The 13,544-nt window shown below is 37.7% G+C and overlaps 1 protein-coding gene across 2 annotated transcripts; it reads right to left on the reverse strand.

The window, feature by feature from the left end:
• Nucleotides 1–303: 303 nt before the first annotated feature.
• kmt5b (lysine methyltransferase 5B) lies at nt 304–12,916 on the reverse strand. Of its 2 annotated transcripts, none has more exons than XM_062030440.1 (10): nt 12,522–12,916; nt 10,986–11,243; nt 10,749–10,896; nt 10,474–10,639; nt 10,290–10,399; nt 8,818–8,984; nt 7,526–7,545; nt 7,287–7,423; nt 4,316–4,515; nt 304–4,145 (listed from the first exon to the last, which is right to left on the reverse strand). In XM_062030440.1, the coding sequence occupies exons 2-10, from the start codon at nt 11,152–11,154 to the stop codon at nt 2,686–2,688; spliced, it is 2,577 nt and encodes an 858-aa protein (XP_061886424.1). In that variant the 5' UTR covers nt 11,155–11,243; nt 12,522–12,916; the 3' UTR covers nt 304–2,685. The 2 variants fall into 2 exon arrangements, with proteins under 2 accessions (XP_061886424.1, XP_061886426.1); XM_062030442.1 differs by lacking the exon at nt 12,522–12,916 and adding an exon at nt 12,270–12,425.
• Between the last annotated feature and the right edge of the window lie 628 nt (nt 12,917–13,544).

Consider the following 13,544-nt stretch of genomic DNA (forward strand, 5'->3'; position numbering starts at 1 on the left):
CTTCAGAGAATGCGCTTTTACTGCCACCTAGTGTCTACTTGTTAGGTTTCGTTTTTTTCTGTGCTACTAAAACAAAACATATTTGTTTTCCAAACAATTGCACATGGGTGAAAAGAAAATATTCTTTGAAATTCTAGTGCTCTATAGGGTTAAGATTACAAAGACCATTTAATAAATCACTCATGTAATTACATGCTGATGCAATGTCCGGAAATAAAAGTATTTTGCTGCAACTTTAAGGAAAAGCTGCCGCAAAATCAGTCATTCCAGGTCGTGACCATCACAATAAAAAAAAACACGCGATTAATGAAAGAAAAATGCAACTTTTATTTTTCTGGGTCCCAGGATGATGTGTTGATGTATTTTTGAGCTGAAAAATAAATCTTTGTTTTATCACATCCGGAGAGAATATTTACATAGCACAGAGTAGGAAATATTGTGTGATGTATCGGCTACGACAGAACTGTTTAAATGTGACAACAAAATATATACTAACTCAGCAAAGGAGTCACAAAGAAACTTTATATAGTTTTCAAGTATTCCAAAAAGTTAAATAAGTACAAGGTGTGTTCACATGATTTACATAATGAGCAATATACACACTGCCCATTTTCAATTCTTTTTACAGGTGTCCCCACTACCCATGCTCACACTATTCACATTAGATTGTTGTTCCTTTTAGGATCAGGAGGAAAAGTTGTCTATCGGACAAAGAGCTCGCAGACGGTACACCTGGAACACTTTTACAGTGTAGGATGGAGATGTTGGACAAAGTGAGAACACAGAATGTGACGTGTTAGCTGCTGGTGCTGCGAACAGAACATTAAACACAAGAAAATGGGTAAACATTTGATCCCTTAAATCTACTGGGTAGGTTTTCTTTACTTACAGTCGAGAACAAATAAAGACAGTGGAAATAAAGTTACTTCAAACGGGTAGCAAGCCATTCTTCTGTGATTTCTTGTTATAAATTTGGTCAAATCTTTTAAGGCACCAGATACTGAATTTGAGCCTGATGAGTAATCAACACAGAAATGACCAACAACAAACACAGAGACAAGAAGAAAATGGGATGTTTGATATCCTCTAATGATAAAATCATCAGTGGGAAAATAAAAATAAAGCTGTGACAAAAGGAAACTAAATACTTTTGGATTGAGGGATTGAAGTATGACTTTTACAATTCCAGCTTTAAAGCATGGACATTAAACTAAATAGCATGTGCCATGTTTTCATTACAAAGATGCTCCAAAATAAAATAAAAAGAGACTGGTCCATTTAAATAATTATGTTATAACAAAACCCTGTGCTTATATTTCGTCAACAATCATCAAAAACTAGGCTACACTAAACTTTGTTTAAATAACTAGTGAGGGTTGCAATGAAAATGAAAACATGGCAAATGACTGTATATGGACATTTAATAATATAATGCTTCTGGACCAACAGCATCATACTGAAACACACAGCATGGCTGCCAAAATAAAACATATACTGTATGAAGGGGGGAGAAATGCAATAAAAACCTGCCTTTAAGGCAGAGGGATCATCACCATACTGTACACTTTCTACAATATCAATGTCCGTTATGAATACGAAAGGGATTGTTGAACATTAAACAATATCTCTGGGGAAAAAAAACAAAGAAAATGATCTGCATAGTAAGTTAAGACAGCACATATGAGCAACTTTTACTTGTAAGCAAGCGTTTTTTCTTTTGCTGATATCAAGTAGTATCTTTAGCAAGGGCAACAATACACAACTACTGCAAAAGATGAAGTGCCTTCCAAACAACACAGTTATGTATGCCAACTAGCTTAAAACGCCTATTAAAACAGTGTGCAGATGTATAATGAAGGAGAGAACCAGCATGTCTTATAATGTGTAGTTTGGTTAGGATCAGTGAGGATGTTGTTTGGAAGGGACGAGCAGTCTTGCGTCAGGTGATTACTTCCTGATGCGAGATGACACAACAAACAGATAGATGTTCAAACTACGAGCGAGGAACATCGCAACTGACTAGTTGATGCTCAGTTAACTCAGCGTTGCTGTAAAGCAAGTTTAATCAAATGCATACAGAAAAACAGAAAATGTATTAAAAGGACCATAATTTGAGCAGAGATTTGTTTTGGTTTAACAGCACCTTCTCGTCGCGATATAGATGATATTCATAAAGAATCAAAGTGCTAAGAGCAGCTCCATTTAACAGAATAGGAAAATCAATCCTATCCTTGCAAAGAAAAAAAAGAACTAGAGGAAAGTTATTTTAAAGAGATTATAATTTTAATTTCTAATTGTTTAATATTCTAGTGGTTTTCAGTGCCGTCTTTAGGATTTATTCTCAAGGTCAGCTAAAAAGAGCTGCTAACGGGATTTTCCTCCTTTAAGTGTCATTGAAAAGAGCTATGCCATTTAGAGTACTTAACAAAACATGTTATGTGACTTATTTGAAGTATTTCTTCTCCAGTCTATAAAGTAATGTGTGATACTTTCCTCCCAAGCCAGATACGTTTTGATGTTGTTACACAAACTTGAGGAACTCTGAGAACACCCAGACTCTTTATGAATACAACCCCAGGTTTGTTTTCGGACAATTTTGTTTGTACTTCATTTACATCAACACAATTTATGCTGATTAGTTAGTTTTTGTTATTTACAGAAAAAGGAGTGATGAGCTCCACCAGTTTATGCGTTGAGTCTCAAAGACTGATCCTCTCTCCTCCTGGAGGAGATATCAATGTCAATAGAGTCTTTACCCACAATGAGTCGCAGGCGTTTTGCCGGGGGAAGCGGAATGAAATCATCTTCAAACTCATTGTCAAAGTAGTCGTCCTCATCATCATCTTCATCATCATCGCCATCCTCATCGTTCTCATCTTCAGATGATGGCTCAGCCATGATCTTTTGGGTTCGATGTCCACCATTTCTGGCATCAAGACTTGGCCCTGTGTCGCCATTAAAGGACACCTGGTCCGCTTTCATCTGAGATATTCTCCGTGCGTCATCCTCTCTCTTCAGCTGGATCTTCAGCTTGGTGGAGTTGCTGTGGACTACCGGGGCAAAGCTGTTATTCAGTTTGGCGATGTAAGAGCTGCCTTTGTCCTTGTCATGGTCCTTGCTGAACTTGATGCTGATCTTGCTGGAAGAGGCGGGGTTGACTGTCGATGCAGAAAGACTAGAAGAACCAATGACGTCATTGTGGTCGTTGTTCTTGCTACTGCTACTGTCTCTCCGCCGGCGGAGCGTCAGTTTAGGGAGGCCCGTCGTGTTCTCCAGAATCAACTGCGCATCATAACGAGTGATCCGGCGCTTTTTCTTCCCCTTGTCTTGTGATCGACAGCTACTACTTCCCTTGTCCCTGCGCAGGGCTTTGTGGCCGTTGGTGACCCCATTGTAGTCCCTATGGCGGTCAGAGAAGCTCAACAGCATTTTTCCGCAGTCAGAGTAACTGTTGGTGTGACCAGATGTCACTGGCATAAACGACTCCCCATAAGAGCCTTCACATTTAATCATTCGATCGGTCCGTTTTCGTCTTGAGCATGTGTCTCTTTGGGCATAGCCGGGAGCTAAAGCTGGCTGCTCCATTCTGATCCCATGGTGGAGATACTCAATGTCTAATGGTTCAGTTTTAATGACTACGCCACCAGAGACTGGGCTCATGCTGCGCATTGCACCAGACTCCAGCTTTATACCACCTGCTGTTTCTTGGGCTTTGACCAGAGTCCTTGTGGACCTGCGAGTTCTGTATGCTGACAGGCAACCCTTACCGTGTTGCACAACTGGTAGGTTGACATTTTCCTTGGCAGCGTGACGTGTCAAGTAGCCCTGCGGACCAAGTGTCTGCTGAACCAACCCATCCTTTTCCTTCTTTACAGTAACACCTTTACACAGTGACATCTTTGAGTCCCTGAGACCCAGCTGGCAAGTCTCACCTTTGGCCAACGTCTTTGATTCTGCCCCCCTTCTGCGACTCCGCAACTGGACTTTACTTAGTGAAGGCTTGGATTGGGATTTTAGTCTCTTTGGTACCCTATTATTATTTACACGTCCTTGTTTTGAACATGAGGTAGTGAGGGCTCTTGCCAAAGTCTGTCTTGTTCGAGTCCTGTTTTTATACTTGAGGCCAGACGATCTTTTTCTGGCAGCTGAATGGAAAAGACAAAATGTAAAACATTTAACACATTGTGAAACATTAAATTAGAGTTCACTATTTTTTTATTGACACAAGGAATATGTTTATCAGTCTTATTTGGATCTGGTAAATTAAATTGCAACTGCATGCATTCTGTACATTACAGATTAAGGAAGCGCTTACATTGATGCGATTTTGGCGATTCCTGAGAGTCGACGTCTGTGTGGGAGCCTACAGAGTGACCGTCTGAACTCCTGTTTCCTTCTCCTAATTTTTTCAGTCGGTTCAGACGTTTGTCCGTCTCTCGCAACCCATACTTGCTGTTGATCACTGGAACATCGACAGGTAGTCCAGCTTTAGATTTGAAAGCACCAGTGCCACGTCTGCCCAACGAGAACAAAGAAGAAGCTTAAAAAAATTATGAATGATTAAACAAATTTGACAAAGCTTGAAAACAAAACGTATTGACCATGCTATTGTCAGAGAGAAAAATCCTATTTAACACTGGCCTTGGGCGGGCTGGTGTTTCCCATGTTAATTTCTCTGTGGCGACCCGCCACGCATGAATTTTGACCACAATAAATACATTTGACACTATCTGTTACAAATTCTTCATGTTTAAGCGGACACTCCTAATTTAACTTAACTTTCAAACGGCCACTTTTTGTTAGAAAACTACGTATTGTTAACTTATTGGTGCAAAAGTCCTTGCCAATGACAATTTCCCAATGCTTTAAGAAATATATTTGAAGCTCAATGCCCTTCTTAAGTGTGTGTGATGATTTATTGGTGTTCTGAATAGTGTTGTCAAGAGATAAGAAAAATGAGATGAATTAAGATCTGTAATTAATCTCACCTAAAAATTGTGAACAAGCCCTCAATTTTAGTTTTTATTTTTCATTTAAATGTATTACATTATGGTGGCAGATCAAAAGATTGAATATCGTGCAAAGGTTTGTTTATTTCACCATTTAGATTTACAAGGAGAAACTATATATGACAGGCTCATAACATACAACTCAATATACTTCAAGCCTTTGATATAATTGTGATGATTATGGCTTAGTTTATGAAAATCTCAGAAAATGTTGGGTTTTCAAAAACTGCAAACCGTGGTGATCAAAATTATAAAGGCTTAACAAATCTCACTTTTCATGTTTTGATATCACATCAGTTTCACATTTGAAGTTGAATTGTTGACATGAATTAACTTTTGTACGATATTCTTTTTTTTTAGTTTCACCTGTATATAACAAAAAAATGGCTTTGCAAAGTCATTTAATGTTTTCTGCTACACACGTGTATACTGTAAGTCAGTAATAAATCACATCAACTCAAGTACAGATTACAACAATAATGCAAACCAACTCATACATGTGTTCAAACACAAATCTTGGTGTTATGAATTATTAGAGTCCTCTTAGTCTGTTGCCTTTTTTTTCCCCCACAAAAAAAGCCACAATTTGAGGGTGGCCGGCATGTCATCAATTGGGCACTCCCGCTTTACCGCACTGTCCGAGTCAGCGATGAGTATTACCAATGACGGAAGAGTCTCCAGACTCAAGCACTGTGGTCAGCCATTAATCTTACTAGTACAAGGAGACAAGCAGCGTGTTATGCAAGTTTCCCGACCTGTTGCCGTGTTAACAGTGGCGTAAAGTTGGGGCAGCAAAATGAGGCTACCAGCTGCACACTGGCACAACACAGGCGAGGTGGTCGCATGATCTACTTAAGGTTTGCGTATACTGAAATACGTGCAAATTTGACAGAAGACACAAAGCTGATCTACTAAACTTGTGTGCAGAGGACTTTCTCTCTTAGGTAAACAGGATGAGAAGCACAATCCATTCTGTCTTCAAGAATATGCAGAATATAAGCTGATCATCAGAACACCCACAATACTGGGAGAAGCTGCTAAAACAATGATTCAGCACACGCAGTGTGATTCATAAACACTGATCACTGTTCTGCTGGTGCTATTTTGCGTCTTTGTTTCGTACGTGCAAACTCGCAGTCGCGCACATGACTGTGAAAAAAAGAGGTGCTCGTGCTGCAGAGACAGACGGACAAGGAATCCTCTGTGTGCGTCAACGTATGTGGGCTGTCAAAAATAAAAACTATTTGACATATCGTCTATTCAGCAATATCATTTTATAATTGTATAGCCTCTGGATGACTTAAAGGGCTGATTAAAACAAATTAAATTGAGTCTGCTGACATTTTGTTGTTTTATGATGTTCGTTTTTCATATAGGAAATGTATTACAATATGTCTCCTATAGGAAATAAATTTATTTTTTTGCATTTGGTTCATTCCAGACGCATGAATGTGCTGCTGATGTTGAGAGGGTCCACTGCCTTCATGCAGAGTGCACTGTCAACACGCTAAAATAGTTTCTGCTGTCTATAGATTGCGATTCTACATTGCAGAAAATATGTGACATATTATATATGATTGATACCAGTTCAACAACATTGCACACACGGAGAGCATGATAACATTAATGTAGAGGGCACTAAATGCCAGTAGTACACGCAAAAACTTTTTAATAAGGCTGTCTGTACGTTTCAACTCTACATGCAGTCTTAGATCACATGCAACACGCCCAGTAATACACGCAATTATATAGATTTCATGCGCTGTTTATCGCGTGGTATTTAGATTGTCGTAGATCAGACCCTAAATGCGCTAAACATGAATTATTAACTAATCGCAATTAAAGGGATAATTTGACAACCCTAGTACTGAAATCATTATAGTGGAAATGACCACTGTGTTTACTTAATAAATAGCATCTGACTTCTAAACCAGTTAGCTATTATGGCTTCTACTGTGGAAAAAACTGTGACTGACTGATGTCAGCATAAGTGGTTGTCGACATAACCAAAACAAAAACTAACCATTGCTTGCACATTCACTTGTGACTTTGGCCAGAGACATAAGGAGAATGGATAATAAAGGATGTGTCATCTATGGCAGTTTGTCTACATGGTTTTCCTCTATATTTGAAATGTAACTTTCACTGAATGCCACAGATTTATCTTTTAACATCACTGAAATATACTATTGATTGATATTGGACGATTACTGGCACCAAGGATGGATCAAGACATTTAATCTTCGACAGTAGACAAACTTGCAATAGTTTACATACCGTTCACAGGTGTAGCATTCACAAAATTCATTGTTTTCCCCAAAAAACCCATCTCCATAGTAGCAAGAAATCTCCTCTCCTGGTTCAATATCTCTCAACACCTTCACACAGGCTGTGTCCCGCCCTGTCGACACAAACTAAAAAAAAAAAATATTGCGTGTTTAAAATTTCTTGAATACTTTGTTTTAACAATGATTACTCAATCAATCCTATAAATTACTATCAAAATAACTGCCTACCTTGCAGTTTGGGCGACAATCTGAAAAAGAAGTAGACAAAATAAATTTTGCACATACTGTTGACAGTATCAGAAAAACCATCTGCCATTATAATTGTAATTTCCTTTGCGGAACCAGGAACGTTTATTTAATTAAGGTGGTAAGGGGTTTATGGGGGAAGTTTTTATTTGTAAAAACATTCAAAAAAAATGAATGCATGTTTTAATTTAAGGAAGCTTGATTAAATAATACATATACAAACATTAAAAGTTAAAACCTGAATGAAATTACTATTTTACAGGAAATGCAGACAAACCTCAAGGATCTAGAAAGGCAGGCAGGACAGACAAACACCGAGTTAAATTAAACTGAATATATATATATATATATATATATATATATATATATATATATATATATATATATATATATATATATATATATATATATATACACATATGTATATATATCACAATAAATAAATAAATTTAAAAAAAAAAAAATATATATATATATATATATATATATATATATATATATATACACACACACACATATATATACACACTAATTTATTTCAGATGGTTTATAAGCTTCAGTAAACAACAAGCAGCAGTTCGCTTTCCAATAATGTGAACCAAAGTATCTGAACTGAGTTCATTCAGTTACCAACAGTTACACAAGGTAAAAAGGAGGCGTCTCCGTGGTGAGTTATTTGTTTCAAGTGGATAACGCACCTAACAGAGCTTTAGCATAAATGAGCGATGAGGCCGCGATTTTAGAAAATACAGTAACATGGATATTTTCCAAAACATACTGAAGTCCATAAAAAACACATTGATGGGCTGTCAGGTGCATTTTGGCCAACCAGAAGCCTGAAAAAGCTACCACAGCTGATTCAGTGGCACATCATGGTAACCCTGCATTTCATACTGTCATGTAGATGCTCTTTAAAATCAACGTTCACGTACATGGATCCCAGTAGGACAGATTTTTTAAAATAAATGCCCGTGGCTAAACGGCACAAAATGAAATCCGCATCCGTAGGTCAATAATTTCATTACTTGTGAGATATGGCGCACATTTTTTCTAACACATGCCAAGATCGGCTTTACTCGTTCCAACAGCGTTCTTTTGTTTGTTTGTTTTTTTAAATATTCCGCATGGCTAGTTTTCCAAATGCCGCAATTTTAAGGACAAGAAAAAGTTAAGCTGGTTTAGTTATGAATAGCAAAAATGCATAAAAAAATTAAAAACATTTAAATGTTTTTGTAATATTTATGACATACATAGTAGTATAAAAGGTCTAATACCATGGTTGATAAAAGCAGCAGGTCCCAACCAGAGCTGTGCACAATTTTTGCGGGTAGAATACATGACACTGAAGTCATTCTCTCCATGTCGAAGCAACATGTTCTCTTCACTTTCTGACAGCTCTGCAATGCATCCCACCAGGTACTCAATCTTGTCATTCCTTTTCCTGCAAAACATCAGGTACAAAACAGTTGTGAAAACATTTAACTGGACAAACTGTTATGCAGTCAAAGATGCAAAAAATTAAAGAAGTACCTCGGTTTTTATGTTTCACTTTTCGCATGATTCAGTTTTAGATCAAAAAATGTTGTCACACTTTTTGTGCACCGTCTCGGTTATTGTATGGCCAAACATTGTGTGCAACAAACTAAGTCTTTTTGTCCCCTCATCATTTCGCTGATCGAGTGCACTAACAAAAATCCCATGTGTTGGTGACAATTTGTTTAGCTTTTAATTGAGTGTGCCTGCATAATAAGTCACCATAAAGGATGAGAAGGCTATTGAATTTTAAAAAAAACTTGATGGTAGTATCCGCATGGAACTTCCCTCTCCTTCTCTTCTAACAAAGTATTCAATGAAATGTAAAATAATTCATAACTTATAGGATATTTTACATTTAAAACTATATTTTTTCTCTATAAATGTATTTTATGTTAATCCAGAACAGATTAATTGAATTTCTAAGAATTTTCATGGAAAAAACAGTTTTCATACGATTCGGTTTTCATTGAACCTTTTGGAACTGAGTGCAAAAATAAAGGTAGGGCAGTCATTTTTTTTTCAACATGGTTGTAATAGCGATGGGCATTGAAATCCAGTCCCATAATGGCACCGGTGCCAATGTAAACAGTAGTAACCAGCAACAAGTGCTTAGCTGTGATATTGTGCAAGTAAGTTTTGTAAGTAATGTGGCATCCCAAGAGAAGAAGTCTAATGCTCTGACATTATTGCTGACTTCAACACACCGCCAGCACCACAGTGCTAGCCACTGTAGCTACAACAGCACAGCACTTCATTATGCGTGAGTGACAATTAAGGAGAGTGAGATTGCATTCACGAACACCCAAAAAAGCATCAACATTACATGTTCTGTATTGCTGAAATAATTATGACAATGTTTTATTTTGAATGTTTTGCCAGTTATTTAATTTATATAATTGAAGTATTTCAATTACTAGTCTGTTATACCTGAATGTCACAAAATGAATGTTCTATATTGCTGAAATAATGACAATTTGCTATACTTTTGAATGTTTTTGTCTGTTTTCATTTAATTTATATAATTGAAGTATTTCAATTACTAGTCTGTTAAACCTGAATGTCACAAAATCACATTAAAATGAAAGGGCGTTTTATTTGGAAAAAATGTTCAGGTGTAAATTCAGGTACCTGCACCATTTTTAAATTACAGATTTAGTACTAGAATCGGTTATAATGTAAACGATACACATATTTGGTGGTATGGCCTCACCATTCTTTTGTTGCCACAATTTTAGCTCCATTTTGCTCTGAAGAATAGCGATTACATGGAAGTATCTCAAAGCCGCTGTCAGTGGCGAACATCCGCAAATATACAAAAACCTGTGAAAAACAAAGTTATGCATCGAGTGATTGTGTTGCTGGAAACAATGTAGAGCAGAACAAAATATGTTTACATGTTGTTTGAAAAGCTTTTCTTGAGATTTTGTTTTATGAACAAAAAGATTTCGGGACCAGTCCCCCGTAGTCAAAGCTCTGAACGCTTTCTCCAAGTTATCATGTTTTTTGAAGCGTTCGATGATTTCCTTCAGCTCCTCGTTACGTCCCTTGACTGGTCGAAATCTGTAAAACATACATGCAAATGTGTATGTAAGATAATACGTGCAGCAACATTTAAACTTGAGGTCCGCAGAGCAAAATTATTCAATTATTATTAAATAAAATAGCTGACCTAGTGTTCATTTTGTGTGTCTGAAAGCCCAGGTATGGATCTAGTATAAGGCTTGTGGTCAGGTCATCATTCTCACATAACTCCTTAGCAGTCATTCCTGAAGTTGGCACATATCGCCTCTCAGCCTCCAAATTAGTTGCATGAAACCCTATTAAACAAAGAAAAAAACAGAGCCAAGCTAAAATGTGGAACTGCCAATAAAAGCATAGTTTCTTTTTTTTTAAAGCCACAACTCACTACGGCTACATCTTCGGTTCCTCGGGTGGGTTTTGTTGAGCCGCAGGGATGCCCGCTGTGAATGCTGAGAGCGAGATTGGCTCTGGCTCACAGGCTGCTCGCTGGTCAATTTGCTTCCATGTCGTCGGCCATTTAATACCATGTTCTTGGATTCACCAAGCCACTTCATGCCCACAAGCCCCCTGGTCCAGTTGCATTTAGTCGCCAAGATGAAAAAGCACTCTTGGGTTGGGAAGACTGGGGTCTAGAATATGAGCTCTTGACACAAAAAATAAATTATATACTATTAATACTTAAAATTGTTAAATAAACAAGCATACAAAAACATTGATGTGCTGTCATTTTCAAGAAAGTTGCACAAATATATGTTTTGCCACTCGTTTTAAAAGTTGTTATATGTTATTTAGTATGTTTGCCATAACATTAAAAACTATTGTGGCAGGAAATGAGTTCCTACGCATTAAAAATTGAACTGCAGCGCTGTTTAGTGGTAATCTACAATAATGCACGAGTTTATTGTCTGTAAAAGTAACGTATTGAACCATATCTCTGTGATACGTCGAAGTGTGCCTTATTGCGTATTGGGTGTTCACGTCTCAAAACAGAACTCACTTTTGTACCAAAAACACATACCGGCGACACTTTTTAAAAGGCTCGTCTACAGAAACAGCACGCGCACGCGCTGTGTTGCCCCCCGGAAGGCCACCGCGACATGTTATATAGCGAGATATGCTAATGCTAATACTAATAGCTTGTATTGTTTGCTAACAACTGCCGTGGCTATACAAGCGCTTTCTGTAGCATCGAGCTAACCACCATTGCCTGGTCGGCTCCGGCCGCGGTGGTTACTTTAGTTGCAACAAACGCCGGTAGAATTCCACAGAATGACAAAACAAGCCCAACGGCCACATAATCACTCAAATTAGCAGCTGACACATGCAATAAGCATAATAAAGCAAAACAATTCGGGTACTATGATGTTTGAGGATACAATTTAACAACTGTTGACGAGAATAACTGAATGTTTCATCATGATGCAAGTAAAACACTATTATGTGCATACTACTGTTGTAATGTTTCCTAGCTAACACTTGATAACAAATAGCATTAAACTTCATCAGGGTGCCCCTTAGCTTGGTAAGCTAAGGGGCAACATCGGTCGGTAACAGAAACAGCAGCTCCCATTATCGATATATATGAAATAAAGTTAACTGAACTGACAAATATAACCGGCGATAGTTAGCAACACGCATCTATGCAAACGACAAACATTAAATGACCCACCTACAACAAACCATTGGGCGACATGCTAATAACTAAGCTACCATTAGCTTTTGGAAGCCAACAATCAGGTAGTTGTAATGTATCCTACTGCGCACAATTAAAGGTTGCGACAAGTAGATGAACCGATGCTCATTTGGTATGTTAGCAAAGTACTTCAATTACATCAAGCTTAAAATAATTTTAACGCGATAATATCGTTATATGCCCCCTTGTCAAGAAATCAGAAAGACACTCCAAATGTCTTCTACTCACCTTGTCAGATAGCCGTGCGACGAAGTGAACGTCCTTGAAAGTCATTTAGATTAAAAACAGCACCGTAAACATCGCAGGAAAAGCCATTTTTTAAAAAGAAATTAACATTAAAATTCAAGATGGCGGACTGGCACGGGCGAGTAGGAGAGAAAGGCGCAGCCTCTCAGAAAGTAGTTCCCGGTGTACGCTCGACCCGTTTCTCACGCGTTCAAACGCAAACGATTTACAGAACGCGTACGACATACAACGCAGTGTCATAAAATTATAGGTTGCACTCTAAGATTAGTTCTACAAACGGACACAAATATGTATCTTGGTCTTGGGGTAGCAATGGTCGGATGTAGACACAAGTGCCGCTGCATAAACAAACCTAATGACGCGTTCTACCTGCTTAGAGCTCCTACAGAACCACGCCACAACATGACTACTTTTACTTTGCCTTTCTTTTTAACTTCTTCATTTCCTCTTTTGCCTCTCTGAAGTTACACTTAATGTCAACTTTGCTATATTATATATAAACCATATATATTTGATATACATATATATGTATATAGGGGGCAGCTTGGTGTAATAAGGGTTAGTGCGTGTGCCTCACAATAAGAATGTCCTGTGTTTGACCCCTGGGCTCGGGGTCTTTCTGTGTAAATTGGCCCTAGTGTGATATATATATATATATATATATATATATGCATGATCCTTCAAGATACACTGAAACACAATGAAAGTTATGGCATTAGCCTCTATATTATTCATTCACAACATAGAGGCTAATGCAGTGGTTCTTAACCTTGTTGGAGGTACCGAACCCCACCAGTTTCATATGCGCATTCACCGAACCCTTCTTTAGTGAAAAATAAAACAATTACATTTCAAATGCACAACAAAGTTATATGTTTTCGGTAACACTTTAGTATGGGGAACATATTTTAAGTAATAAAGACTTAATTTAGAGTTATTTGGTTAGGGTTAGGGTCAGGTTTAGAGGGTTAGGGTTATAATAAGGCCATGCCGAATAAGGCATTA

Source organism: Entelurus aequoreus, linkage group LG02 (assembly GCF_033978785.1).
Source record: "Entelurus aequoreus isolate RoL-2023_Sb linkage group LG02, RoL_Eaeq_v1.1, whole genome shotgun sequence".
In the NCBI taxonomy this organism is placed as follows: Eukaryota; Metazoa; Chordata; class Actinopteri; order Syngnathiformes; family Syngnathidae; genus Entelurus; species Entelurus aequoreus.